General features: G+C 42.1%; 2 protein-coding genes and 1 long non-coding RNA gene across 10 annotated transcripts; 1 reads left to right on the top strand and 2 right to left on the bottom strand.

Moving 5' to 3' along the window:
* Nucleotides 1–744: 744 nt before the first annotated feature.
* Nucleotides 745–4007, bottom strand: RWDD2A (RWD domain containing 2A). Of its 4 annotated transcripts, none has more exons than XM_072965552.1 (3): nt 3909–4007; nt 2675–2796; nt 745–1673 (listed from the first exon to the last, which is right to left on the bottom strand). In XM_072965552.1, the coding sequence occupies exons 1-3, from the start codon at nt 3919–3921 to the stop codon at nt 996–998; spliced, it is 813 nt and encodes a 270-aa protein (XP_072821653.1). In that variant the 5' UTR covers nt 3922–4007; the 3' UTR covers nt 745–995. The 4 variants fall into 4 exon arrangements, with proteins under 4 accessions (XP_072821653.1, XP_015106925.2, XP_072821652.1 ...); XM_015251439.3 differs by having other exon boundaries at nt 2675–2904; nt 3909–4006; XM_072965551.1 differs by lacking the exon at nt 3909–4007 and adding an exon at nt 3513–3642 and having other exon boundaries at nt 2675–2904.
* Nucleotides 4008–4029: 22 nt separating this feature from the next.
* Nucleotides 4030–27848, top strand: PGM3 (phosphoglucomutase 3). 4 transcript variants are annotated; one of them, XM_006218616.4, is made up of 13 exons: nt 4030–4165; nt 5618–5823; nt 7397–7581; nt 9185–9252; nt 15457–15590; nt 16714–16909; nt 18841–18998; nt 20206–20289; nt 22712–22810; nt 24314–24427; nt 25301–25423; nt 26184–26357; nt 27416–27848. In XM_006218616.4, the coding sequence occupies exons 2-13, from the start codon at nt 5620–5622 to the stop codon at nt 27503–27505; spliced, it is 1629 nt and encodes a 542-aa protein (XP_006218678.1). In that variant the 5' UTR covers nt 4030–4165; nt 5618–5619; the 3' UTR covers nt 27506–27848. The 4 variants fall into 4 exon arrangements, with proteins under 4 accessions (XP_006218678.1, XP_072821649.1, XP_072821651.1 ...); XM_072965548.1 differs by having other exon boundaries at nt 4053–4189; XM_072965550.1 differs by having other exon boundaries at nt 4055–4189; nt 5686–5823.
* On the bottom strand, nt 25138–27468 carry LOC140697641 (uncharacterized). Of its 2 annotated transcripts, XR_012074800.1 has the most exons (4): nt 27366–27468; nt 27221–27277; nt 25607–25759; nt 25138–25396 (listed from the first exon to the last, which is right to left on the bottom strand). It is a non-coding gene; the product is annotated as an uncharacterized lncRNA (long non-coding RNA). The 2 variants fall into 2 exon arrangements; XR_012074799.1 differs by having other exon boundaries at nt 25607–27277.

Below are 27848 nucleotides of genomic sequence, written 5' to 3'. Positions count from 1 at the left end.
TTCAGAGAGGACAGATAGTTGAGACTCCCAGAAATTCCTGGGGAGCGGTAGATACTTTGTAATGAAAAGGTTTGGCAAGGGCCACTTAAATAGGGGCTCTTATCATGAAATTAAACTCCCCTTTTGAAGAAGGTTGGTGACACCTGTGGAGCTTGGCAGTTTCAGAAGAGGTGGCAGTGACTTATCATGAAAGTGTGGAGCTTGGCTTTGGTGTCCCAGTAAGGTGATAGTGCATAGCTGTTCCCAGGGGTCCTCTCTCAGCGCTCTTGCCTCAGGTAGCAATGCATACAGGCACAGGGATGAAGCCTGCCATGCGCAGCACCTGTGGGACACTGCGTGGACCAGAAACCATACCTGGTTCTGTGGAGAGAACTGAACTGAGAAAACTGGTATCATTTTCCTTAATACCATTAATCAACTGATGTAAGCAGACAACACTTAGCATGGTGAGTCTTCATTACTCTCCATTCCTTTACGATTACAGTTAGGATTTGGTTTTACTAAAAGAGAAAACCCAAAATGGGGGTGGGGGTGTTAAGTTCAAGTCAGAAATGCAGTACACATGTGCTCTCTCCCCGTTCTCATTTTAAACTTGATTTAGAATTCCTCTTCAATGGAAGAAAATGTGGTTTGTCACCTGCATGCTAGCAAGGTGAAAAGGGGAAATATTACTCATGACTTTGGAGCCACAATTTGACCACTGCTGTTAAACTGGGCTTTGGACTCCTTTTTAATCAAATCGGCTTCACTGGTTAAACTGTCTTTTATTATTTTACAATTAAATAGTTTTCAATTAACACAAGAACATAGCAGTAAGGTCACAGTTGCACTGTTGTAAAGTTAAAAGGCCTGTGGTGTTTCATTACCAGGGAGAAATTCTGGAGATGGGTTTCCCACAGAGGAAGCTAAATGGCCACTGGTACTTCTACTTTGGTCTTATTGACAGATGCACTAACTTAGCGAAATGACAAGCGTAGGCCTCTTATCACAGCTTCCTAGGAGTCAGAACTTTTGCTTTCAATACCAAATAATATCTGGAAAACATGCTCACTTTTGTGTTTTTTGAGAAACTCTAAGAACTGGCCGAGATTCATGTGATAGTCATTCCTTAATCCGTAGTCACCATGGGCCTCCAGGAGTAATTCCTCAAAAGAATGGAAGAGGCGCAGGTCCTCCCCACTTCCCTCGGTTTCCGTGCTCTCAGCATGCTTGCAGGAGATGTGTTTCCAGTTGGGGTACCTGATTGTGTGCCAGAACTCCTCACAGTGTTCTTTGAGGCCCTCCACACAGATGATGCCAGGCTTTCCTGTCATGCAAAATCCTGTCACCTCTAACCTTTTCCCAACTTCCAGAATCTTTTTCCTTAGGTCCTGCTGGTATATGTGGTGACTGTAGATCCACATCCGGAGGAATGTGTTCTTGACTGGCTTGGCTTGTGTAGATGGTTCGTACACGAGCTTTCTGTTCAGGAAATAGGAGGCACTGTTATCCTGTAACCACTGGATGGCTGCGCAGACGCAGAGCTCACCTGGATCAAAAGTCCCTAGGTAAGAAGTGAGACCTTTGTTGAGAAGCAGCTGCTGTTGTCTGTCAAGTTCAGATGATCGTCCAAACAGCTGCAGTGCTGCGTAGGGGTAGCTGTGAGGCATGGTTACTTGCAAATCAATTTGCACCTTAGAATGAAAATCAAACAGATTTAAGAACCAAAAAGTCACATAAGCTGGTTTATCATTGGCCACTGCATGATACTGATCAACAGAATAACTGCTGCTGCTGTGTGCCAGACACTGCAGGATTTTACACACACAATTATACGTACATAAATTCCTTCCATTTATGGGGGCATTCATTCATTCACTCCCATATTCATCAAATACCTACCATGTGTCGGGTACCCTACTGTGAAATAAAGAGGTGAAGAAGCTAGACATTAAGTCTGCCCTTCATAAAGTCTAGAGCCTAGTGAAGGAGACAGTAAACAAATAATGACACAGAGCAAGTATTTAATCTCAAGGGTGAGAAGCACTGCCATGGAAAAGAACAGGGATCCACCGAAATGTGGAACCAGATGTGGGGCGGTATCCAGCCTGGGAAACCAGGAAAGTCTCCTCTGAGGCAGTGACAGCTGAAGGCTGAGTAGGAAGTAGCCAGCACAGTGGTTCTCAAATTTGTTACCTGTGCTATGCTAATGATGTTGGAGATAAATGGGTCAGAAGATGAAGGTAAATTCATTTTCTGGTTTAGATTTCCTATCTGTATTTGCTTTCAGCGTCATGGTGCCACCAAAGTCATTGACTCCTTTAAAGCCAGTTTTGCTAAAAGCAATATTTAGATTTGTGCAGATCATAATATATGTACATACTACAGTAGTAGGATTGGTAAAAAAGCTGGATGAGTAAACAAAATAATAACAGCAGTGTAAGACTGCAAGATGTGTTTCATAAAACACTAGGCATACTGGTTTAAAAAGTGCACATATTTATGTAAAATTTAAGATCTTTATTGATGACAATTTATTGATGACAGGGCAGCCCGTATTTTGCTTTCAAACAAGTAAATATGCATCTATAATATTCTCTATTTGCTTTCTGGACAGGAAGCTAGCGTTCCCAGTGTTTCCAAAAAAAAAAAAAAAGGGCACCTGGCAACAATTAAAACAACTCAGGACACTTACCTTGGGCTCCTCGATCTGGAGTGTAATCACAAATTCGATTTTTGGTGGCAGCGCCTCCCTGGTCCCTTCCAAGTATCTCTTTATATTCGTCAGAGCATTCACATCTTCAAGTTTTACTTCTCCTTGGTTAGGAAACATAGAAAACAGCATTTCCATCTCCAGCAGCTGAAGTTGAAGACATTCTTTCATTGAAGCAGACATGTTGACTCGAAATCAACCTGCTAGGAAAACTGCAAAGGCCCAGGGACATGGGGTTTGCAAACGTTCGCGTATCCAGCGAAATTTCCCGCAGCTGCCTTTACGTGGAAGCAGTTTTGCAGGGACGCTATTACGCACTGAGAGCTAGGGGCACAAACCGGGACACTTAGACTCTTCTGCTTTATCTCCCAAGCCTCAAATCTAGTATGCATAACATCCCCCCAGATACTTCATTATAATTCAAATTCCCAGTCCCTTCCCACCCACCCCACCCCCGCGCCCGCTTGCAATCTGTATCCGGGAATCTGGACTTTCAACAAGTGTTCCGAATTATTCCGTTGCAGGTGGTTGGCAAATACCACCTGCAGACGCTCTGTAAGCCTGAATTCTGGGAAAGGAAGGGGGCCCAGCTCCCGAATCCCACCCAGGTCTCGGGCGTGGGCGGAGCTGGAGGCTGCGGCGAGGGAGGCCTGCAGTGCCGGCGGAGCTGAGCTCTGGGGTCTCGAGGGCCCCGCGGCTCTCCACGCCAGTTGCCGCCCCTGGGCCCCAGCGACACGGACTCCTTCCGGTGGGACCCCCTCTCTCGGGAGCCACACTGGCCCGGGACGGCATCCCGGGAGTCCGGAAGATTTGGATTCACCTGGCCTCTGCTCCGAGGGGCCCAGGGTTGGTGGGGGTGTCTTACAGGTAAATAAGTAAAACGACGTTTAGCGCGAGCTGGAGCGGGGGGATGGGGAGGGGGTGGCGGCCAGGGAAGGCTTCCCGGAATCAAACGTTTGGGAGATGAACCTCGACAATCGAGGAGATGCCAGGGGCCGGATGACGCTCACTGGGGCCAAGACCTTGTTAGAGGCCCCATAGCCGGACTGGTACCCCCCTATCCAGGACCACTTGGAACCCCGGCTTCCCCAGAACGCGGGGCCTTGCACCCTCTGAGACCCAAATTTGGAGTCAGGGACTGCGTATTTGTCGGTTGCAGTGCTCTGAGGGCCCGCGACCCTCGGCCCCAATCCCCGGGCCACCGCGGGGGCCTCACCCTTCCTGGTCATTCAAAGGTAACAGCCCCAAGCCCTCTCAGAACGCGGATCCGCAATTCTGCAGGCTCGAGCTGCGCGTGCCCGGCGAGGAGGCGGGGCGGGGCCAGCGGAGCCTCCCCCGCTGTGATTGGCTGAGGGGCGGGGCGACGGGCCGGAAGCCACGCAGGGCCACGTCTGCGAGTCCGGTCTTGTTCCAAACGCGGCGGCGAGGGAGTTGGTCCGCGCAGCGGAGGTGAAGGGGAGTCCCCTGGCTGAGGTGAGCGAGAGTCCCTCGGCTGAGGTGAGCGGGGCCCCGAGGCTTGGCGGCGAGAAGGGTTCACTGGAGGTCAGTCGACCGACCCGCGGGCCGCGCGACACACCTACTCGCCGGGGCGGCTCGGTACTGGGCTAGTCGCGCGGGCCCGAGGGTCTTGAGCCGGGGGAAGGGTCTCATCCTTCACCTAGGTGGAGGCCTCAGGGCTGGGTGCCGGGAAACATGCTGCGATTCGGGGGCGGCGGGGAGAGGGGAGCTAACGAGATGTTGAAGATTGAATGGAGGGAAGGGGGGTATTAACTTTTTTTTAGCGTGAACACAGTTTGGACTTGAAAATACTTTCAGTAAAAGCCTTCGCACACTCATTGAAAGTAGTTTAAGGACCTAAAACGCATTAAAGGGTGGAAGCGTTTTATTTTTTAAAAAAAAAGACGTTCTGGATGTAACAGGAATGGGTTACGCCCTTACGAATAATCATGATGTATTGCCGACTGGCCAGTTTCTAATAAAATGTCTTCATGCTTGTGAAATAGATTTGATCACTCTGGGCCAAGCTAAAGTAGCTTCTTGCATGTCAGCTTTTTCAACTGGACAAAACCAAACATTTTTCACCATTTCCTTGAACTTTTTGTGCATTGAAGCAATGAAGGACAGTAAAGAAAAAGATAGTGAGGCTGGTAGCTATGGGACTGTTTTTCATCAAGAACTAATTGGGAGGTGAGAAGTGCATACACCTGAGATTGGAAGCCCCAGATTCCACTTAAGGTTGGAGTATCCCAGAGAATGAAGTACCAGTGAGCTAAGGGCTGGTGTTTGATTTTTTAAAGGTGAGAGGAAGATGTTGCTAGTTTCAGAGCTTAATTTAGAAGGGTGTCCTGATCTTCCCTTATGAAAATACAAAACCCCACTGCAAGGTATCAGGAGATCTGGGGAATCAATCTTGGAGAGACTTTTGCCCTTTGCTTTTCCTTTGGGAATGTGTCTCTGTAGCCTAGGGGAATAGCAGAAGAACTACGCAGATTTCCTAAATTTTCTGTGTGTGCAGTCCCAGTCCACTTGAGAATGTCTGTCACCAACTCCCCATGTAAATTTAGACTGTTTACCTGAGACCCAGGATTAAGTTTTCCCATTTGTAAAATGCGATGATCCCTGATCTTGTAGGATTTTCTGAATCTACGTGTGGATTCTTCATCTTAGTTGGGAGTGGACCATTTTAAGTTTGCCCTGGGTTCAGGAATTGTTCTGGACCATCTGATTTCTGTCCTGAAGTGGACATGACAGATAATGCTAACTCCCAGAGCTTATTCTACCAATGTTTTCTCTCTCAAGCATAGGGTTCTTTGAGGAGGTTCAGAATGAGAGGACAGATCTATTAGTTTAGGTTGGCAGTTTTTGGAGCAAATGGTCTTGGAAAGATTTCTTATTATGCCTGAAGAATATTCCTTAATTTTGTAGACATGGATTTAGATGCTCTTACAAAGCACGCAGCATTCTATGCCAAGCCTGATGGACTCATTCTTCAGTATGGGACTGCAGGATTTCGAACGAAAGCAGAACATCTTGATCATGTCATGTTTCGCATGGGATTATTAGCTGTCCTGAGGTCAAAACAGACAAAATCTACCATAGGAGTCATGGTAACAGCATCACACAATCCTGAGGTAATGTATTTAGTGCTCCGATAAAGCAGACCTTTATTTGCAAGACCATACCATAGTGCCTGAGCACTTTGACCCAGAGTACACATTCTAATTCTAGAAATGTGCATTCTCATTGTTATATGCCTTTGGATTTGATACAACTCTTTCTTAACAAGTGGTCACTTAGCTGATGACTCTTTAAAGGGTGAGGAGAGAGTGAAATGAGACTGTCACTTTTTGGAGTGTGTCCATATTGAGAAATAACAGAATGTCTCCAAGTTAGTTGTATGGAGACAGCATTAGTAGTAAAAAGTGTTACCTTCTGTTAATTTAGCAGAGATGAAATACATTGGAGGCAAGCTGGGGAAGGGGAGAGGGCAAATACTTGAAAAGACTTAGGAATTTTGAAAAATTTCAGACAGATTTTCCTTCCTTTTTTTTTTTTCTTCTTTAGTGGAGGTACTGAGAATTGAACCCAGTACCTTCCTTGTGCATTTCAAGCGTGTGCTCTACCACTGAGCTATACGCCCACCCTCCAGGTTTTTGTAGCTAGGGAATGAACAGCCATACATGTGGCTCCAGGGATCCAAAAGGGAGCTTATGGCAGAATATCGATGAGGCCCAATGGTTCTAATGTTTATGACAAGTTTTTAAAGTATTCCTTTTGACAAAATTTAATTGTCTTATTCTGTACTACCTGTGAGTCACCAGGACATGGTTTGAATGATATGCTTCTCTTTGGTTGCAGGAACTTGAGACTTTTGCCTTTGTAGCTAAATCAGCAATAAATCGAAGCCATGTGGGTTAATGAAAGACTGAAACCTCCTTTTCCTCCCTCCCCACCCCCAAAACCAGAGGACATTGATTATTCAACTTCTAAATGTCAATCACTATAAATGTGTAAACATCTAAATGTCTAAATCACCATAACTGATTGATGACTTGTAGGCAGAACCCCAAATTTACTGTTCGTTCTGGAAGCACTTCTTAAAACAGTTCTGAGCTATTTCTTCACGTTGACATTCACTCTGAACTGGACTTTAGGTCTTTCTAGAAATTTGAGCAGACCAGAATTGGGTGTCAGTTTTCAACTTCTCTACCACCCACTGGCTGACACACTGGCCAGTATATTCTTAGTGTCCAGTCATAGCGAGAAGGCTCTCTCGGGACTGTCATTCTGCTTCTGATGTGCCCTGTCAGTTAATTGATGGTGAATGCAGAGATGACTGCCTTTTAAAGAAGCTAGCGTAGCCCAGTGGCTCTTGAGTTTAAGAGTCAGGTAGACTTGATGTTTGAATTTCAGCACTGACGCTTATTAACTATGTGAACATAACCGAATGCTCTGAATCTCAGTTTTCTCAGGGTAAGGTGGAAGTAATCATAGGATTATTAGTTAGATTGATGGCATGCCTTGTGAGGGTTTACTGAGGTGATGTATTTACGACACCTGGCCCAGGACCCAGCCTTCAGTAGTGGTCACCAGTAACACCACCCGGCTGTCACTCTCCTTTGCCGGGGGTGAAACAGCTTGAGTTTACGTCCTCACCTCACCCCATGACTGCAAGGAGGGCTTATTACTTGTTTTTCTTTTAAGGAAGACAATGGTGTAAAATTGGTTGATCCTCTGGGTGAAATGTTGGCACCATCCTGGGAGGAACACGCTACCTGTTTGGCAAACTCTGAGGATCAGAATTTACAGAGTGTGTTGATGGACATCAGCGAGAAGGTGGCTGTGAATCTGCACCAGGACGCCTTCGTGGTGATCGGTAGAGATACCAGGTGACCTTCAGAGCTACTGGCCACAGCTGCTTTGGGGATACAGCATAGATGATTGCCCTCAGGCTTGGCACCTGGGGCAAATCGAATGAATCAAGTAAAGTGGAACCGCCCTGAGAGGCTTCTCCACGTCCTGGTCCTTTCAGTAGGAAGTGGGAGCTAAGTCACTGCTGCAGCTTGGGCCGTGGAATCCAAGGTCCAGCTCTCACACTTACTGTATGGTTGAGCAGGTCACTTAACCTTTCGGAGCTTACCTTGCTCACCTGTGCGGTGTTGATGATGCGGTCTACGTCATGTAATCCTTCCTGAAGACCGCATGAAAGAATGTGCGCAACATACCGGCACAAGAGAAGCCCTTACAAATGTCTCCCGTCCACTTCTGTAGGTTTACTTTTTTTCCTGTAGAGAGTAAGAACACCTGCTTTTTAGAGAACTTACTAGTTTTAGAGATTGACTTGATAACCTGTGTTGTTGTTAGTTTGTAGATTAATATTCTTTTCCCAGGCTGGGGTTCATTGGAAAACATTAGCAATCTATATTATTTCTACACACTTGTCATTTTTGGCAAATGACAAATTCGTAGCTTTTGCCTTCCTTTACAAAAAGATATTATTGTCAAATGTTAGATTATAAGGGTACATGGATACACACTTTCATATGTAACTTTTTTACACATGAAAGGTGTTGGCCTTCCCACAAGTTCTGATGAAGCTGTTTTCAGCCAAGTCACATTTAAGTGTAAGTCACACACAGCCTCGGGCTGCATTTCTAGGCGGGCTGCTGATGTCAGTCATAAGTCCTGGATTCGTTTTAAAAGTTGAGATTGCGGAAAAAAAGGGGGGGTACCTTGAAACAAAAGGATTCTCTTTTGCATAAAATCTGGTTTTAGCCAGAGATTATTTCTAAAGGAAATTGCTACTCAGTCTTCCAATGGCTTGGGCTGGTGTTTTACCCTTAATATGTTACCAGAGGGACTTACAAATACCACTGATTGTGGATTTATAGAGAGCAGAAATGGCCAAGTGACTTATGTTCTGAAGCAAATTATTGTCTCACAGTATAGCCATCCACTTATATTTGCCTCTTACCTATTACCTAGTTTAAATGATATAGAACATCTTTTCCTCCAAGATAGTTATATATTGATCTGCTTTATTTTCAGATAGAAAAATAACTTGTTTTGACTTTTTTAAGTGAAAAATAGGTTCTATACTCTTGGTGGTTTAACACCCAGCCCTGCGTTTCACACACTGTGTGCATTCAATATTTACTGTTAATATTTTCAGGCCATATATGTGTTTTTAGAATCAAACTTGAAAAGGTTTTTGGGTTAGATGTAATTAGGGTATCCTTTATAGCTATTCCTAAAGTCATTTAAAAGCCAAACTTTCTAAGAAATATATTGTGAAAGGCTCCTGGGAAATGCTTACACTGTACCCCTATTATCTTTTCAGAGTTTTCAGACTTGGCAGGTTTCATTCAGTTTACCTACGATGGACTTACTATTCTTAAACTTGTAGCACATAATCTGTGCATTTACTGTCAGAACTAGCAACTCATTTGGTCTCAGGATGGGATATATCATTTTCTTTCTTTTCTTTCCTAGGCCAAGCAGTGAGAAACTTTCACAGTCTGTTATAGACGGTGTGACCGTTTTAGGAGGTCAAGTCCATGGTATGTAGTTATTCGTTATTCAAAGTTGTAAATTAAATTAATCTTTTAAAAAACTTTTAAAAACCACAAAATTGATACCTACTTAATTTAGAAAAGTTTGAAAATACAGATAAACAAAGCTTAAACAATGAACTCGATACAAACTACTAGCTTTTTAAATTAAAAAAAATTGAAAAAAACTTTCTGGGCATACATATTTTATTTTACGTGTAGGAGAGTATATGTAGGAAATGCTGATCTTAAACAACTTCCTCTACCTTAGTAAGACTGAGTTTTCTGATATAAAAACCCTCAGAGTGACTTGAAGATGTTCATTTTGGGGAATTTTTGACAATATCAGGTATTCCCTAATAGCTGATCACATTTGGACGCTATTACAGGTCAGATAATGATGGAAGATATCTTTGGCCTACTTGTAATCATGATTTTAAGTTTTGACAGATGGTTTTTTCCATTTTATCAAATGAAGAAGAATTAAATGCAACAAAACAGGCCAGAATCCTTTTCTCCCATCAGTTGTTCATTTTGTGAATGCAGTAACTTCACTGTGCTTAGAGGTGAATTTTCCTAGAGTCAGATCTTTCTCACTTAAAAATCTCTCCTCTTGACCGCTTCAGCTTCCTGCGAGTTCTCTCCTTTCTCAGTTAATCCGGCTGCTTCCCAGAGCTTACCCGGTTTCCCTCTCTGTTTGCTGTTCTGGCCATTACTTCGCCTGCTGTGGGCGAGTCTCCATCCTTGCCCCTCTGGGGAGGTATCATCCCCCCGACTCTCATCTGGTGTAAAGCAGGGATTAACCTGGGGCCCCGGCCTCCGGGGCCTGTTGGGTTAAGCTGCAGGGACCCTGGGGACCCCTTGATACAGTGCGCCGTGTCACCTGCACGTATGCTTCCCTCAGGAGAGGAGTCGAGCTTTTGCCAGATACTGAAAGGGATACTGAAATCTAAAAATAACTTTCTGAATTTTTATTTTAAAGTTCTTACTTCAGTTGATGTCTGGGCAGCTCTCCACACTGTGACCTCCCCCTTTCTTTAACTTCTGCATCCTTGGCCACTGCTCCTTTTTGGTCTTGTGCACAAGACAAGGCTCTCTCTCTTAACATGGGGCGTTTCTCACCTCTTGCTTTCATTCTGCCTCATTTCTAAATGAGCATCTTTACCGCCATTGCTCCAGCCATGTGTATTCTTTTATTCATGCACTCATTAGTTCATCAGACATTTTTTTTGACTCCCTGCTGTGCACAACCCTCCGGGAGTCTGTTTCACTGCATATCACAATCTATAGGAAGAAAGCCATTTTGTATGACGTGTGTGCTTGTGTGTATAACTGAAATGAGTTTCAGTAAACAGGCCTTACCCCATACCACACAACATGCGTTCATCTGTTTTATTAAGAAAATACAGAAATATGCTGGTCGTATCTCACTAAGTAGATTCCATGACCCGTTGACAGGCTCGGGCCCGCAGTTTGAAAGCACGGATCTGAGTGATGATGTCTGCACTTGGGTAACTGCCACCACCCCTCACCCCTGATCCACCCTGCCCCACACTGTGTTCTTTCTGCCGTCCCCACAATGGTGGACCTTTTCAACACTGTCATTGTAACTCTGGAACCATCACTTTTCAAGTGTTTTAGTCTAGAAAAACTTGAGAGTGATTTCTGTTTTAAGCTTTTGCTTATTTCTCTCTTCAACTTAATGTATTTCGGCACAGGGGGAAGTGAGGAGAAGATAGGGTTAGGGAGGTAAGCAGGGCCCAAATCGTCCCACACCTTACAGATTGTGGTAAGAGTTGGGGTTTTACTCAAAGTGCGGTGGGTCTCCATCGAAGGATTTTATGTGTGAAGAGTATGATCACATTTTCATTTTAACCCAGTCACTCTGGCTGTTGGGTAGAGAGAGAGGGAGGGAGGGAGGTTGTAAGAAAGGAAGAGAGACCAGCTCAGAGGCTGGAAACTCATGCAAGACTGACAGCAATGAGCAAAATGGGAAAAGTTGAAATTAGTAATGAGTGCACAGGATTCTGTGATACGTGGTGAGACTGGAACTGTGAAGGGCTTCGAGGTTTCTGGGTTATCAGTGGAATAGATGATGAGGTTTTTTATTGAGTAACTGTCTGTAATAGTCATTTAGCAAATGTTTATTTGGTAATTTTGTTGGTCACAAAAATCCTTTTGTTTTATTCTTTTATATGTCTTTTTGGAGTATCGTTTTTCTCTCCTTACACACTTCCACTAAACTAGTCTAAGCTCTTCTCCACTTTTCTTGAGCTCTTCCACCTCCTTCCAGCTAATCTTTGTACCAGAGCCAAAGGTGCCTTCACAATATACCATTTCTGGGCTCGAGAATTTAAAGTGACTTTTGGCCTCAGTCCAAACTCTTGTGCTTGACTTTGAAGCTCATTGATGAGTTTAGTAAAGGAATATTTGCTGGATCCTGGTCCATCTTTGCTGTTTCTCCTGTTTCTTGCTTTTGGTGCCTTTCTTGTGTCTTTAGCTATTTTTGCCTAGAAGCTGTTTGTTTTTCTTGGAAAATCATTTGTAGGATATCTTTGAGGTGTATGACGAGGTGTATTTCCCTGGCGGAGTTCAGTGTTTGCTTCTGCCAGGGGCCCTGTGGCTCTGCCTGGCTGCTGGATGATGAGGTTCTTTGATGACAGGGTGCTTTTGGATCCTGTGGTTCTGTGAGTTTGGGCTGGAAGTCCTTGGAAGGCCTGTGCTGGTGGTAACAGCCCTTTAGGGGTGGGTTTTCCCCTCTGCTCTGCTTGGTGCCAGGACAGCTTTCCAGGGAGTGGGCTCTCGGGGTTGATTCACTTCTGACCCACCCTTGCACTGAAGAGTGGTCTTTTGGGGCCCTGGCCTCATGAGGGCCTGGTCTGCCAGCTTGCATGTCTTAGACCAGCATGGTATTTTTGCACTAAGAACCCTAGCTCCATTTCTAGTTAGAGCAAAACTGGCTTCAAATCCTGGAGTTCTCCCTTCACATAGATGTTGGCCTAATTCCTTTGTAACGTTAGTACTGCAGTTCTTTTTATTTTATTTACTTATTTTTATTTTTATTATTTAAAAAAATTTTTTGACTGTACATACAGATTGTATTACATCTAAATACATAGTGCAGTATATTGTATGTTTTTTTAGTTTACATATATGTCTTAATTATTGTTTTTAAGAACAGATTAGATCTTTACCTATTGGACTTACATAGTTATAAAAGGAATAAAGCCAGCTACAAGATAAGAATCAACAGAATGCAATGATCCGATCATAAAGGAGAGTCAAATGTGCTTACACATATTCAAGAAATCGAAATAATTATTATTAGTCATCTTATAATTTTTTCGATTCCTCATATAAATGATGTCATATGGCATTTTTCTTTCTCTTTCTGGCCCACTTCACTTAGAATGACAATCTTCGGGTCCATCCATATTGCTGCAAATGGCATTATTTTATTCTTTTTTATGGCTGAGTAGCGTTTCATTGTATATATATACCATATCTTCTTTATCCTGTCATCTGTTGGTGTACATCTGGGTTATTTCCATGTCTTGGCTATCGTAAATAGTGGTGCTATGAACACTGGGATGTATGTGTCTTTTTGAATTTTATTTTTCTCTCGATATATGCCCAGGAGTGTGATTGCTGGATCACATGGTAAGTCTACTTTCAGTTTTTTAAGGAACCTCCATAGTGTCTGCACCAATCTACATTCCCACCAACAGTGTAGGAGGGTTCCCTTTTCTCCATACCCTTTCCAGCATCTATCATTTGTAGACCTTTCAGTGATGGCCGTCTGGCTGGTGTGAGGTGATATCTCATTGTAGTTTTAACCAGCATTTCTCTGACAATTAACGATGTTGAGCATTTTTTCATGTGCCTATTGTCCATTTGTATGTATTCATTGGAGAATTGCTTGTTTAGGTCTTCGGCCCATTTTTGGATTGGGTTGCTTGTGTCTTTGATATTAAGGTGTATGAGCTGTTTGTATATTTTGGAAATTAGTCCCTTGTGAGTCACATCATTTGCAAATATTTTCTCCCATTCTTTTGTAGGTTGTCTTTTTTTTGTTGTTGATGGTATCCTTAGCTGTGCAAAAGCTTTTAAGTTTAATTAGATCCCATTTGTTATTTTTGCTCTTATTTCCAATATTCCAGGAACTGGTTCAAAAAATACATTGCTGTAATGTTTGTCTGTGAGTGTTATTCCTATGTTTTCCTCTAGGAGTTTTATGGTATCTGGTCTTACATTTAGGTCTTTAATCCATTTTCAGTGTATTTTTGTATATGGTGTTAGAGAATGTTCTCTAATTTCATTCTTTTACAGGTAGCTGCCCAGTTTTCCCAGCACCACTTATTGAAGACACTGTCTTTTCTCCATTGTATATTCTTGCCTCCTTTGTCATATATTAATTGACCATATGTGCGTGGGTTTATTTCTGGACTTCCTATCCTGTTCCATTGATCTTTGTGTCTGTTTTTGTGCCAGTACTATGCTGTTTTGATTACTGTAGCTTTGTAGTATAGTCTGAAGTCAGGGACCATGAGTCCCTCCGTTCTACTTTTTCAAGATTGTTTTGGATATTTGAGGTCTTTTGTATTTCCATACAAATTTTAACATTTTTTGTTCCAGCTCTGTGAAGAATGTTGTTGGTAACTTGATAGGGACTGTACTGAATCTGTAAATTGCCTTGGGCAGTGTGGCCATTTTAACAATATTGATTCTTCCAACCCAAGAGCACAGGATATCTTTTCATTTGTTTACATCATCTTACATTTCCTTCATCAGTGGCTTACAGTTTTCGGCATACAGGTCTTTTGCCTCCTTGGGTAGGTTTATTCCTAGGTATTTTATTTTTTTTGGCACGATGGTAAATGGTATCGTTTCCTTAATGTCCCTTTCTGCTGTTTCATTGTTAGTGTATAGAAATGCAACTGATTTCTGAATATTAATTTTGTGTCTTGCAGCTTTACCATATTCATTGGTGAGTTCTAGTAGTTTTCTGGTGGCTTCTTTAGGGTTTTCTATGTAGAGTATCATGTCATCTGCAAACAGTGACAGTTTTACTTCTTCATTTCCAATTTGGATTCCTTTTACAGTTCTTTTTAAAAGGAGATTTTTCTCTTGTCTAGCATTTTTGGTTGTTTTCAGGAGGAGGGTTCATCTGACTTACGTAGTTTGTAATGTTACTGGAAATAGAACTCAGTTGTTTCCTATCTTGCTCTATTTTTACATTGTTACTTGTCTATACTAAATGATTGGGTTTTGCAATCAAAAGTGGTACATATTTCTTTTAGAATTGAATATCTGTCCAATGTGAGTCTTTTCAGCCACCACCAAACAATTCTGACTCTGTCTACCCGGTAGGGTCAGATCCCACAGGTTAAGGGCTCAGTAGCCCAAGCCTTGCCCCTCCCCCGCTTCAGATGCCCATCACTTGGGCTTCTGACAGCCCTCTGCTTGGAGTCAATTCATTTGCTTAGATAGGCTCATAGAACTCAGGGAAACACTTTACTTACCAGATTACCAGTTTAATATAAAGAGTATATTAACTTAGGAACAGCCAGATGGTAGAGATTTATGTGGGAAGGGGTGTGGAGCATCCATGCTTTCCGGGCAGGCCACTCTCCTCAGTCTGGACCTGCCCACCAACCTGGAACCCCATCCTTCTGGGTTTTTATGGAGGCCTCATTACATAAACACGATTGATTAGATCATTAGCCATTGGTGTTTGAGCTCAGTCTCTAGCCCCTCCCCCCTCCCCTCTCCGCTCCTTAGAGATGAGGGGTGAAGCGGTGGTGGGGGGCGGTGTGGAAGGGAACTGAAAGTTTCTGCTTTCCAATCACAGGGGTGGTTCCCCAGCAACCAGCCCCATCCAGAGGTTTCTAAGGGCTTTCCAAAAGTCACCTCATTAACATAACAAAAGACACCTTAATTGTTCTCACTAAGGAAATTCCAAGGGTTTAGAAGCTCTGCCAGAAATGGGGCCAAAGACCAAATATATATTTCTTATATATCACAGGGTGATGTGTAGTTATAGTGATTTCAGTTGATGTTTGTGCATCTTTCTGGATAGTTTAAAAGTTAGCGTTCTTGTGTTCACCGAGATGTCTTTTTTGGAAGAGGATTTGTCACCCTGGAATTCATACAGAATGTATGAAACTCTTTCTTAAGTAATGTGGTAAATGGCCGTTTGTGTTTCTGTGGCAGATTACGGCTTGTTAACAACGCCCCAGCTGCACTACATGGTGTACTGTCGAAATACCAGTGGCCAGTATGGAGAGGCCACCACGGAAGGATACTACAAGAAGCTCTCAAAGGCCTTTGTGGAGCTTACCGGACAGGTGAAAAGCTCTTGAATGTGGGTAGAGTTTGATCAGATGTATAAAGTAACATCAGTGGAACACTTTATTTTAATTAGATATTTGTTTCTCCTCCTACTTTTCCAAAAATGCGGCCTGTCTCCTTTTTCCTTCTAGGGCTCCACAAGGTCTGGCCCTTGTATCCTGCTAACTCCATGTTGGCATTTACTTGGCAAGGCACGTAGCGTGTCCTGAGATCACTGCTGGAGAAACCTGGTGGTGGTCTTGCGGTTTTCACACATATTCATTCAGATGCATTGCTCGTAGAGTTACTGTAGGTGCTGTTGGCCTCATGATTGAGGCATCTGTGTTGAGAAAGCTTTCCCTCTTGTTATGTTAGCTTCCTAAACCTGAACGAGACTTGAGGGACACAGTTCATTTGATCAGCAAATACTGGGTATGTATATGTTATCGTTAGGCACAGTTAACCAAAACCAAGCCCTTGCTCTCATAGGGCTTCTATTCTGGGGAGAGGATGGATGGGAGAGGAGACTAGCAGGAAAAAGCCAAACACTCCCATGCCGTTCCCTGCCCTGAAGAGGACGATGGGTGTTCCTGCTGCTCACTCATCTCTGTTGACTCCCACATCTGAATGGCTGTCATGTAATGTGGACTGTGGTCTTATTTTTAAGGGACCCTGCTTAATTGAGGCTAAATGCTAATAAAGCGCCATTTCCATGATTTGTTCAGTCAGTGAAACTGTTCAGTGTCAGGGTCCAAAAAATGGTGTTTTAAAATTTTACTCTGGTGCTTTATAGTTTCTATCTGAATGTGTTTTGTTTCCTGGGGTAAAATAGATGCTTTAACTGAAATAATAAAGATGTTTACATATACAGACATATGCTTTAGGTTTCACTTTTTTTTTTTTTAATTGAAGTACCATCAGTTACAACGTGTCAATTTCTGGTGCACAGCACAATGTCCCGGTAGTGCACATACGTACATATATTTGTTTTCATAGTCCTTTTCATTAAAGGTTATTACAAGATATTGAACATAGTTCCTTGTTCTATATAGCAGAAACTTTTTTAAATCTATTTTTTCATATAGTAGGCTTCACTTTTAAAACTTGAAATTTTTCTTCTGTGTGTCTTTTCCTTTCAAGGCCTTCTGCAGTGGAGATGACCATAGGAAACTTAAGGTGGACTGTGCCAATGGCATAGGGGCCCTGAAGCTGGGGGAGATGAAACCCTACTTCTCCCAGGGGCTGTCAGTTCAGCTCTTTAATGATGGATCTGGAGGGAAACTCAATTACTACTGTGGGGCCGACTTTGTGAAAACTCATCAGAAACCTCCACAGGGTACGTAAAACATTTGTCTTCAGAGCTCTTGGAAACCAGTCTCATTGACAGAGGTGGCCCAGCGAGTTAAGAGTCGTCCAGTGAGTCCTGCCTCTGGCGCTGTCAGATGTCTGGGCCTTGTCCTCGTCAGGCCGCTCTGCCTGGGGGTCACCTGACTCCTCTCAGGGTGGAGGAGATCTGGTGCAGATCTCAGGCAGAAGCGGAAAGTGGTATTCCAGAGCAGTGGTTCTCAAGGGTGAGCAGGCATCAGACTCACCTGGAGGGCTGGTTAGATTCCTGGGCTCCACCCCACCCAGTTGCAGCTTCTGTAGGTTTGGGGAAGGAGTCATGTTGAACGGGGATTTGCATTTCTATCATGGGCCCACGCTTTGTTGGTGGTGCTGGTCTGGGGACCACACTTTGAGGATGGCTGATCTGAAGGACAGCAAGAGGAGGCAGCAATCTTTTTTACCTTAGCTGGATCAGGCGCACTGTGGGAAGGGAAGGCAGCTCTGCTTCATTCTAAGTGCACAGTCCACAGTGGGCATGTTAGGGGGAAGACTGCTCTTTAGGTAGAAGTTGTAGTCAGAGCTATTCTGTATTTGGCCGCATTACAGATCTTAAGTTGTTAGCCCGTGGGCCAAACCTGGTTTGCGATGTATTTTGTTTGGTCTAGTGTGTGTGTGTGTGTGTGTGTGTGTGTGTGTGTGTGTGTGTGTGTGTGTGTGTGTGTGTGTGTGTGTGTGTGTGTGTGTGTGTGTGTGTGTGTGTGTGTGTGTGTGTGTGTCGGTGTGTGTGTCGGTGTGTGTGTGTGTGTGTCGGTGTGTGTGTGTGTGTGTGTGTGTGTCGGTGTGTTTAATTGCATTAGTTGCCACCACTTAAAAATTCTGTGATTTCCCTTAAATAGTGGCATCTCAGGCTTCTCTTTACGGAAATCAGAAAGTGTCCCTCCTCACTTGGCACTGATCATCTGCAGGGGAGTCGCCCCCTCCCTCAGATGCCTTCTTCAGAATCCACCCACCTCCCCCTCTTGCCTCACTATAGTAAACATTGACATTTTCAGTTTAGTCAACCAGTTTGAGCTCCTTTTCATTGAATTGCTTGTTTTGACCTTTACTGACCATCCAGCTCTGTGTCCCTCCTATGTCCGTTCCCTGAGTGTTGAGCTGGTCCTCCCTCCCACTCTACAGGATGAACCATACCTTCAGTCCTTGCTTTCCTGCGGCTTGTATTCATACGCCAGACAAAAAGCAAACTTTGACTTCTTAGTTGCCTTGTGTTGAGTCTGTCTGTCTGCTGCTGTGTTTCGAATAAATTTAATGTCACAGTTGCTGAGGTTTCAGCAACTGTACGAAAATTATATGAGCCACTTCACTCTTGCAAGTTACAGTTCTTTGCTCTTAATTACCAGTGTCTCTTGTTATTGATGATGTGACCAAATAAAAATTACTTTTATCAGAATTAAATCAAAGCACATACTTCACCTGTTGGCAATAATTTTTCCCTGTAAAGGACATGGTGGTACTAGAGAAATTGTATTCAGTTCAGTGCCTGTCACTTTCCAAACACTGTGGAATCCTGTGTTGCCAAGTCACTGGCTGATAAGATGGAATTTGAATTTTAGTGTCATTTCGAGTTTCTGCTTGGATGGATTTTGAATGCTTCTTTTTCAGTTAGCTGTGAAAGAATTTACCCTATAAAAATGCCAGTAAACCTGTAAAGTATTTAAAAGTTAAGACACTGGTTTTTATTTGGAAGGGTAATTTTAAATAGCTCTTGTAAGGTTATAGTGGACATGCTTCCATGTTAACACAAAAGGCCAGTTGTAATCAGTACTTAACTGAAAAATTTTCCCTCGTAACTAGTGTAAGAGAAAAACCTAAAACTTTTGATGTTGAGTTTTATTCCCAGTTCCTAGACTGAAATGGATTTTAAATTATTCTGTGCGCTAGGAATTGAAATGAAGTCCAATGAGAGATGCTGTTCCTTTGATGGAGACGCAGACAGAATCGTTTATTATTACCAGGACGTGGATGGTCACTTTCATCTCTTAGACGGGGACAAGATAGCAACACTAATTAGCAGTTTCCTGAAAGAGCTCGTGTTGGAGGTAAGGTGGGGTGACTGGCTGCCCTGTAAAACAGGACTCACTGGTGGAATTGTTCTGTAGCTCGCAGTCACTTGAATGTCTAGGAGGTACAGTTCATGGGAAGTTACTTACATTTGTGGCCGGAATATACAAAAAGAAGTTGTAATTCCAATCATTTCAATGCTGGGGCTCTGGTTTTGAAACCTGAAGGTGGTACTCACTTCTTTTTCATACTGGCGAAATTCCATGATCTGAAGTTTTGTAAAGTTTTAGTTTCTTTATTACTGACATTTTAATTAGAGTTCCATGAACATCCTTCCCCAGAGCCTCAACTTTAAACAGAAAAATCTCCTCTGAGAGATTTACTTACTATGATTATGATCAGCTTAGTAACATGAGATTTATTTTGTTTTGTTCTTTTGGAAGTTTCAGGCTAGCTTTAAGTATAAAATGCAATGGTAACTATTGATTATAATCTGGAAAAGCTATACTTTAAGAATTCAGTGTGTACTTTTATTAAAAAGCTAAAGAGAAAGAGATCAAGAAACCAAAGGTTTCTTTTTTAAAAAAGGATCCTTAGCAGCCAAGCTTGTCATTCATAGGTGAATAAACTGTGACACATCCAGAAAGCAGACAGTGGAATTTTATTCAGCAGTAAAAAGAAATTAGCCATCAAGCCATGAAAAGACATGAAGGAAATTTGAACGCATATCACCTAAGTGAAAGAAGTCAGTCTGAAAAGGCTGCATACTGTAGTATGAGTCCAACTCTATGACATTCTGCCAAAAAAACTCATAAAAACTATACAGTTAAAAGATGAGTGGTTGCAAGGTGGGAGGGAACAGATGCTGAGGGTTGAATAGGTGGAGCACAGAGGATTTTTAGGACTGAAAATACTCTATGATACTGTAAAGATGGAAACATGTCCTTATTCATTTGTCCAAACCTGCAGAATGTACAACACTGAGGGCAAATTCTAATATAAACTGTGGTCTAATATAAACTAGACGAGGTGATTAAAAAAATTTATTGTAGAACTGCTTTTAATAATGCTCAAAAATTTTAGCTTCCTTTTTAGCATACATGTAAATTTTCAGTGAGTCGTTTGTTGTATAAACTAAGGCAAAGCTGTACTGGCTGATAATTTGTCATCCTCTAGAACTCTCATTGTTTTTTTTGTAGGATTTTAATTTTTGATGGCAAGGTAATTATCACTGTTTTTGTCTAGATTGGAGAAAGTCTGAATATTGGTGTTGTACAAACTGCATATGCAAATGGAAGTTCAACACGGTATCTTGAAGAAGTTGTGAAGGTATTGCACCATTTTTAATTCTGTTAGCTTCTTAATAATTACCTTCTGTTGTAAGATAGTTCTGTGAGGAAAATGATGCCCTTCATAAAAATGAACAGGTTGTAGTTAGTGCATGACGCTGAGCTGTTGTCTACTTCAGGGTAAACAAATCAAAAGTAAGAAAAAATTCAATCATCCCTGCTGCATAGAGCAAAAGAGGCTTTGCTCCCTCCCTCCTTAGAGCATTTCTTTTAAAAAACTTGTAAATTCTTTCTCTGTCCTTTTGTAATGAATGTCAATCTTTTTAAAGGCAAAGTCAGTCAGTTTTACAGGTCAGAAATGTTTTCCGTAAGGGCCTGGACTCAAATCTCTGCAATGCACAAACATCAAGGAAGATAGCGTCCCATTTCCCAGTCTCCTCAGGTGTAACTTAGGCACCACTTAGAGCCAGATAGCTATCTACCTGTCAGATGTGAGAAGTCGTCCTGTCTCTGGATAAGGGCAGTTAGCTAACACCAATGGCCACCCCAGGCATCAGGTAGATTTAGGACAAACTGTCTCAAATGGTACCGTGACATCATCTTGAGAAGTAGGCCTATTCAGTAGGTATATTGCCATGGGGTGTTGTAGTAGGGGAGAGAGATTGGGCTCAACTCTTAAAACAGCAAGGAATAGTGGGGATTTTGTAGCCAAGGAATAAAGTGTAGGGGGAGGGGGCTGGTGGATGGAGAATCACGAAGAGGAGTACCAGGTCAGGGATTCTGGCTAAACCAATCTAAAACCGGGTTTTTGCTGAAGGCAAAATGGGTGATCAGATGGTACAGGGTGGGGACTTTGATCACGTATTGAGGGTAGGGGATTCTGGCTAAACTGATTTAGCAAAATTCTTCGTAAGATTGGGCTCTTGGAGACATGGCCAAGGACAGGACCTATTCAGGCTCAGAGGAGCCTGACAGAGAGATCTCTGTTACTTCAGCTTCATAACGGTGGAATTTCCTCCTGTCTTGGCATCTCTTAGCAGATTGCCTGTGATGAGCATGACAGTCTGGCTTAGTGCTTATTCAGTAACAGAACTGTTTTCTTAGTCTTCTGTGGAGATGTTTTCTGCGTTGGTAGATTTCATTTCTATTTCCCCAGCATCCACTAGATGGCCAGCATCAGCCCCACACCACCTGCCGGAAGAGTTAGAGGATGTGGGGCCACAGTTGGGTCTGTTTGCTTTTATCCTTTTTCCCCCGGCTAGTGTAATATTTTCCAATATTTCAAATTCCTGCACTTTACTAGTTTTTGCCGCCATTTCATTATTTTTAAAGCAGAAATGGCCAAGTCAGATGCCTGTAGGATGAAGCTGGGGGCAGGGAATGAGTATCGTGGGTGGACCAGCACCAGCTGCTGTCACCTTTAGTCAGGTTCTTCAAGAAAAGCTGGAAATCTGAATTTTCATGTGAATTTCTGACTTTTAAAGTCTTGGCAGCAGACTCAGAATTTAAAAGAAACAGTGGGTAGGCAAAATAACACATCTAAAGGCTGCTGGTTTATGCCCTGATTTACGTATATCAAACTCACTCAAGGGACTCCATCTGGGGGCCCAGGTGCCTGCCTTTCACAGGGATTCTGTGTTTGGGTTACTGTTTTAGTATTTTCTTAATTTCTGTCCTAAAAACTTCTTGTAGTAAGATGTCCTGTTGAAGAAACAGAAGATCAGAAACTGTAATGTCTCAACATTCTCTTATGGGTTAAAATTTTTAGCCCTCGCCATTCCTGACGTTTCTGAAATCCAGTCAAATGCCAGTCTGATCTGAGCTCAATCTCTCTTTTGTAGTTTTGCTACAGTCTTTCCTTCACCATTCTTCTCTCTCAGATCTGTCTGAGACTTTAGCTACCCACTGTTGCTACTCCAGCCACCGTAATTTCTAACTGGGACTTGCTTTAGTAACCACCTAACCTTCTAAGCCAGGGTTTAGCAGGTAGTGGGCTAAACCCAGCCTGCCGGCTGTTTCTGTATGGCCTGTGGCTGCTTTTGCACTGGAGTGGCAGAATCCAGCAGTTGTGACAGAGACTACATGGTCCGCAGAGCCTAAAACATTAGTCATCAGGCCCTTGATAGGAAAAGCTTGCAGACCCCCTACTAAGCCATTCTCCACACTGTAGCTAACCTGAGCTCTGTACAGTTTGATCATGTCACTGCCCCACTTGTAATCTTTCCTTATCTTAGAAGGGGCCCTGTCTTCTCTCCCGTTGCTTCTCCCCTGGCTGTGTGCTTCTGCAGTGCCATCACTCCCCCACAGTGACACTTACCGTGCTGTCTTTGAATTGCTTGGTTGTCTTCGTCACTAGACTAAGCTCCAGGAGGTTTTGTTCCTTTTATCCCTGGGATGGTAGGCTCACAATGAGTATTTGCTGACTGAATAGCTGCTATTGTGTTTCTTTATGTGTGTTACAGGTACCTGTCTATTGCACTAAAACTGGTGTGAAACATTTGCACCACAAGGCTCAAGAGTTTGACATTGGAGTTTATTTTGAAGCAAATGGGCACGGCACAGTAAGTTCCTTTCAACAATTAAACCTGGCTTTAGCTCCTACCCCCACTTTTTTTTTCACAATGGGATTCTGTATCTGGGTAGTAATAGGTAATAGTACACTTTGTTGAAATGACTGGGATGGTGATAGAATAAGATTTAGTTAGTGTTTTTATGTTCTGTGAAATGGCTCTCGTTTAGAATATAATGATCTTTTGAGTGTAAAGAAATAATACTAATTTGTTCCTGTAATATAGTTTCTTAAAAAATATGTAGCTCTTAATTTCCCTACAAGCAGATGGGCGGTCTATACAGCATTTAAAATATTCTCCTTCACCTGGCCGTAGGTGGCAAAAGTCAAGTTCAGTAGCTGTGGTGAATTGAAAAGTGTTGGAAAGGTTGAGAATTAATTATTTTAAACTCATTTCTAGTTGCTTATAACTTAACAAGAGGCATATAAAATTTTTATGGCTCTTAGCAGTTTTAAAAAGTGAGATATAACTTGCATATCATAAATTTCACAACTTTATTAATAGGTCTTTAGTATATTCATAAGGTTCAGAACTTTAATAAATATTTTTATACCATCCTCATTTCATAAATGAATTTCAGGTAGGTAACAAAATGTTATCTAGGTCAAATCCTTTTCATTAATTTTAAATTGGCTGGTAGAGGCCTTGAATAGAAGAAAAATAGTAAGTTCTTAGAAAATGCAGTTAAAATATAACTTCAGTGATCTAATGCAGTGGTTGGTAAACGATTTGAGGGCAGATAGTAAATATTTCAGTCTTTGTGGGCCACAAGATGTGTGTTGCATCTGCTCAGATCTGCTGGTGGAGGGTAAATGAATGGGAGTGGCCGTGGTCCCAAAGAACATGTGACCAGCCTGTACCTTAGTTCACTGACAGATGTATTTCCTTAAGTGGCTGAATCTAGTGCTACTCGTCTTCAGCATGGGGCCTCCGAAGGCACTAAGGTCATGGGCAAGGCAATGCAAAATGACAGGAATCTTGAGGAACATGATGTATATTAAACTAAATATCCATGGCACTGTTTGCCATAATGTGGTATATATGATGAAACTCTTTTCTACTTCTGCCTAGCTTATGTCCTTAAAAATGCAGGACAAGAAAACTGTACTAGTTTCAACGAATTACATTCTTCAAAGTAAAATGGTTACAGATAAAGCCTAAGGAACCTGGTTGCCTGGAACTGGTTTAGGTGGCTGAGGGCAACATCATAAACTCACTGTGGGCGTTCACCTTTGCCAGTGTGATACTTGCTTTGTAATCAGCTCTTCACATTTTGATAACCAGTCTTCTAATCAATCCATAAAGGGACCCTCCTTGTAATATCTTGTGGGTTCTGATTTGATCTTATATTATTTCATACATTCTAAGGCTACCATTTTTTCTCCCCTCATTTTCTCCAGCTTCACTGAGTTTCAAAAGTAGTTTAGCTAGGGTGATAGAACACTGTCCATGCCTCATTCATAAGTATTGTGATTCTGTATGCTTTCATTATAGGTCCTGTTTAGTAAAGCTGCTGAAACGAAGATAAAACAACTAGCAAAAGAATTAGAAGATAAGAAAAGCAAAGCTGCTAAGATGCTTGAAAACGTTATTGACTTGTTTAACCAGGTCAGAACTATGGGATGGCGGGCTCTTGGTTACTTTTACTTTATCCAGAAGGTGGGCAGAATTATGTGCTGTACGGAAAACAAAGTGGAGAAGTCCTGGCAGCTTCCTTGCAACAGTTGAGACTTACACTGAAATGTGGTGACAGATAGTAGTCGAGTCTGGTGACTCCAGGTGTAGGCTACCATTACATGACAATCTGAAGCATGTAAACTAAATATTTATGACACTAAATATTTTTTAATCCAAGCTTTTGAGGGAAATTCAGGAAAAATAATCCTGACAAAGGACATATGTGGGTCAGATTATTGGGACTGGAGTGTAGAGTGGCAGTGGAAGAGCAAAATGTGGGTCAGCGAAAAGCAGTAGAAGTGACATCTGAGTGTCTTGTACACGCCGGGCACTTCACATACCTCACTGTGATGCCTGCAGTAACACAGGGAGAGGGGGCATTAGAATTCCTGTTTTATAAATGAAACATAGACTCAGACTCAGAGCTACTGAATGGCAGAGTATGGATCCAACTTGAAGTGTGTCTTAACACCAACTCCTGTTTCTCCATTTTACCTTCCATCATCACGGCACAGTATCTCAGAAGGAATCTAGAGAAAATTCTGAGTCATTAGAGGGTTAATGCTCGAATCTTAAGAGTTAGCCAATCTAATCTCATTCTGTAGATTAGCAGGAAGATTGAAGGCAAGCTAATACCAGAATTCTTTGTATACCCTTTATTGTTGTCTTTCACAGATGCCTTTCCCTCACTAGTGTTCATGTCTCCTCACACCAGTCAGTAGTGCTGAGTTGGGGAGGAGGCAGCCAGGACAGACAGAAGGCATTCACATCCAAGCTTTGCTTGTACTCTTGTCTTCCTTGCAGGCAACTGGTGATGCTATTTCTGACATGCTGGTGATTGAGGCAGTCTTGGCTCTGAAGGGCCTGACCATACAGCAGTGGGATGCTCTCTACACGGATCTTCCAAACAGACAGCTCAAGGTTAAGGTGTGAGCGAGATCTTAAAATTACTTTTCTGAAAATTAACTAAAATAATTCTATTCTGTACATATATATTGTGTAGAAAAGACTATTTTCTCACATCTTTAAAACTTATTATAAATAGTACATATCACTTAAAAAGATTTTATTATAAATGTAGCGAGAACAAAATAATGAACCTCTCTGTACCCAGCTTCAGCCGATTTCAGCGAGTGCTCTCCACGTCCCCCATCTTACTTTGAAGCAGATCTTGGATAGCCTACTGTTTCAAGTGAAGTATTTCCTCTGCATTATTCTCAGTTCACAGAGCACTACCAGAGGCTAGAAGCTGAGGAGTAGAATCTGTGGGTTGAAAGAGAGAGGAGCTTTTAAAGGCATTTCAGATAAATTGCTAATTGATTTCAATACAGATTGTCTTTTTAAAAATTCTGTTGGTGACTATACAGAAAGATTAAAGCCAGAGTTCACAGAAAGGCCTGCTGATTGTTGAAATTAGCTTTTTAGGTTTTTTTTAAGGAAATTTTTATCATGATCCTCTTTCTTAAAATACTTAAGATTATTTAATCAATGACTAAGTCATACAGTGTTTACTGACAAGTATAAGCCAGTCTGTAGAAATCTCAGTGCTGTCCTGTGGTACACTAAGCTGAAATGTAGGTCCGTTCCTGTTAAAATGGCCTGTTAATCTTTGGTGGGAGTTACGTTGAACAAGTTAAGCTTCTGAAGGTGAGTGTGAGAGTAACCGATAGGACATGCTTGTGCACAGGTGGCAGACAGGCAAGTTATTAGCACCACAGATGCTGAAAGACAAGCGGTTAAACCCCCAGGACTCCAGGAGGCCATCAATGACCTGGTGAAGAAGTACAAGCTTTCCCGTGCTTTTGTGCGGCCCTCGGGTACAGAAGACATAGTCCGAGTCTACGCAGAAGCAGACTCGCAAGTAAGCTGGGACCGGGCTGTTGAAGGAAAGGGCCGTGAGCATCTAACGGAGCTAGAGGAAGGCGGTAGCAGGAGAGAAGCTATTTTAATGGTGTGGGAATCTAATGTCTTGGAGATTTATGGGGCCTTTTTAGGTTTTCTTACTTATTTTCATTAATAGTAGGGTTACATAGTGGAACAAAATTTCCCCAAATATTTTTCTTCTAGTTTATTCTAGATTTCCTGAAAATGTCCTATTTCTAACTGTTGCATGAATAACTAATCAATACTTAGTTTTGTTAAGCTTATCTATCCTTGAGTGGATTATACTTTTTTCCTTCTTTAAAAATGTAATCCTTTTGCTTTATCAAAACAGCCAGCTTTGAGGTCCATTTCTAAATCAACTGGTACCATCATCCATGCTGCTTGAAACTCACCTTTGTCTCTGGACTTTCAATTTGCTTTTCAGAATATTCCCTTTAAATGACAGCCTTGCTGTGTACCTCTGTTTTCTTCATACGGTCAAAGCCTTTTATAATTTTCCCTCTTCACACACTTGTATGTCACTTTAAACCCTTGATAACAAGTGGGTGCTCGGTTGAGGCAGAGTTAAAGTGGCTTTACTAGGGACTCAGAAGGAGACGAGACATTTATAATTAATATATACAGTAGCTGGCAGCTTTTTGCAGAATCCTAGGCCATCCCAGAATATAGCAAATAAATATCCCTGGTGGATGAGGAGAGGATAACTCGGGCCTGAAGAGTGAGTTACTTTTAGGCTAATTGTAGCCTTCTTGCCTTTAAGGACTAGGTTTTATTGAATTTATTCAGAGGTTTAGCATGATAATCAAATCAGATTATAAAATTAGTTAACCAAGAACTTACCTGATTCAGAAGAATGTGACTTGTTTTCCATTTATTTAAGGGTCTTGTAATTTGTTACTGAAAGATGGAAAAAAGTTCTCATTTGACTATGTTAGTGAAGCAAAATCAGAAAGCCCCCCCCCCCCCGCCCTGAGTTGCAGGTAACCTGGTAGATTCCATGTCTTTCTCATCTAATAGCCTTTCATTAATTTTCAGGAAAGTGCGGACAGCCTTGCATATGAAGTGAGCCTGGCAGTTTTTCATCTGGCTGGAGGAGTGGGAGAAAGACCTCAATCAGGTTTCTGAGGACAATTTTTATACTCTTGAGAAACTGGATTTTTAAAGTTTTCATAAAATAATAGTACTGCCATTATTGTGACAGCTTCAAACACATTTATAATGTTTACAGTGCACCTTACTGGTTTCTAGATCTGATTGTTTTTCTTAAACACTACCAGAATAATTCTTTAGAAATAGGTAAGCTTTATTCTTGTTAAATTCAGTTTTAAAAAATGAAATTTACCTCTGATATCAATCTCACTAATGTAAAATATTGGCACTTAAGTGTATGATTCTGTCATTAACTTTATAATATGAGCAAGGCAAAATTCATGAAGGCTGCTAGAAAATTAAATTTTATTTATTACCA

The sequence above is a fragment of the Vicugna pacos genome, chromosome 8 (genome assembly GCF_048564905.1).
Source record: "Vicugna pacos chromosome 8, VicPac4, whole genome shotgun sequence".
Classification (NCBI taxonomy): domain Eukaryota; kingdom Metazoa; phylum Chordata; class Mammalia; order Artiodactyla; family Camelidae; genus Vicugna; species Vicugna pacos.
Note: the sequence above shows the minus strand (reverse complement) of the source record. Positions and strands in the feature narration are given on the sequence as shown.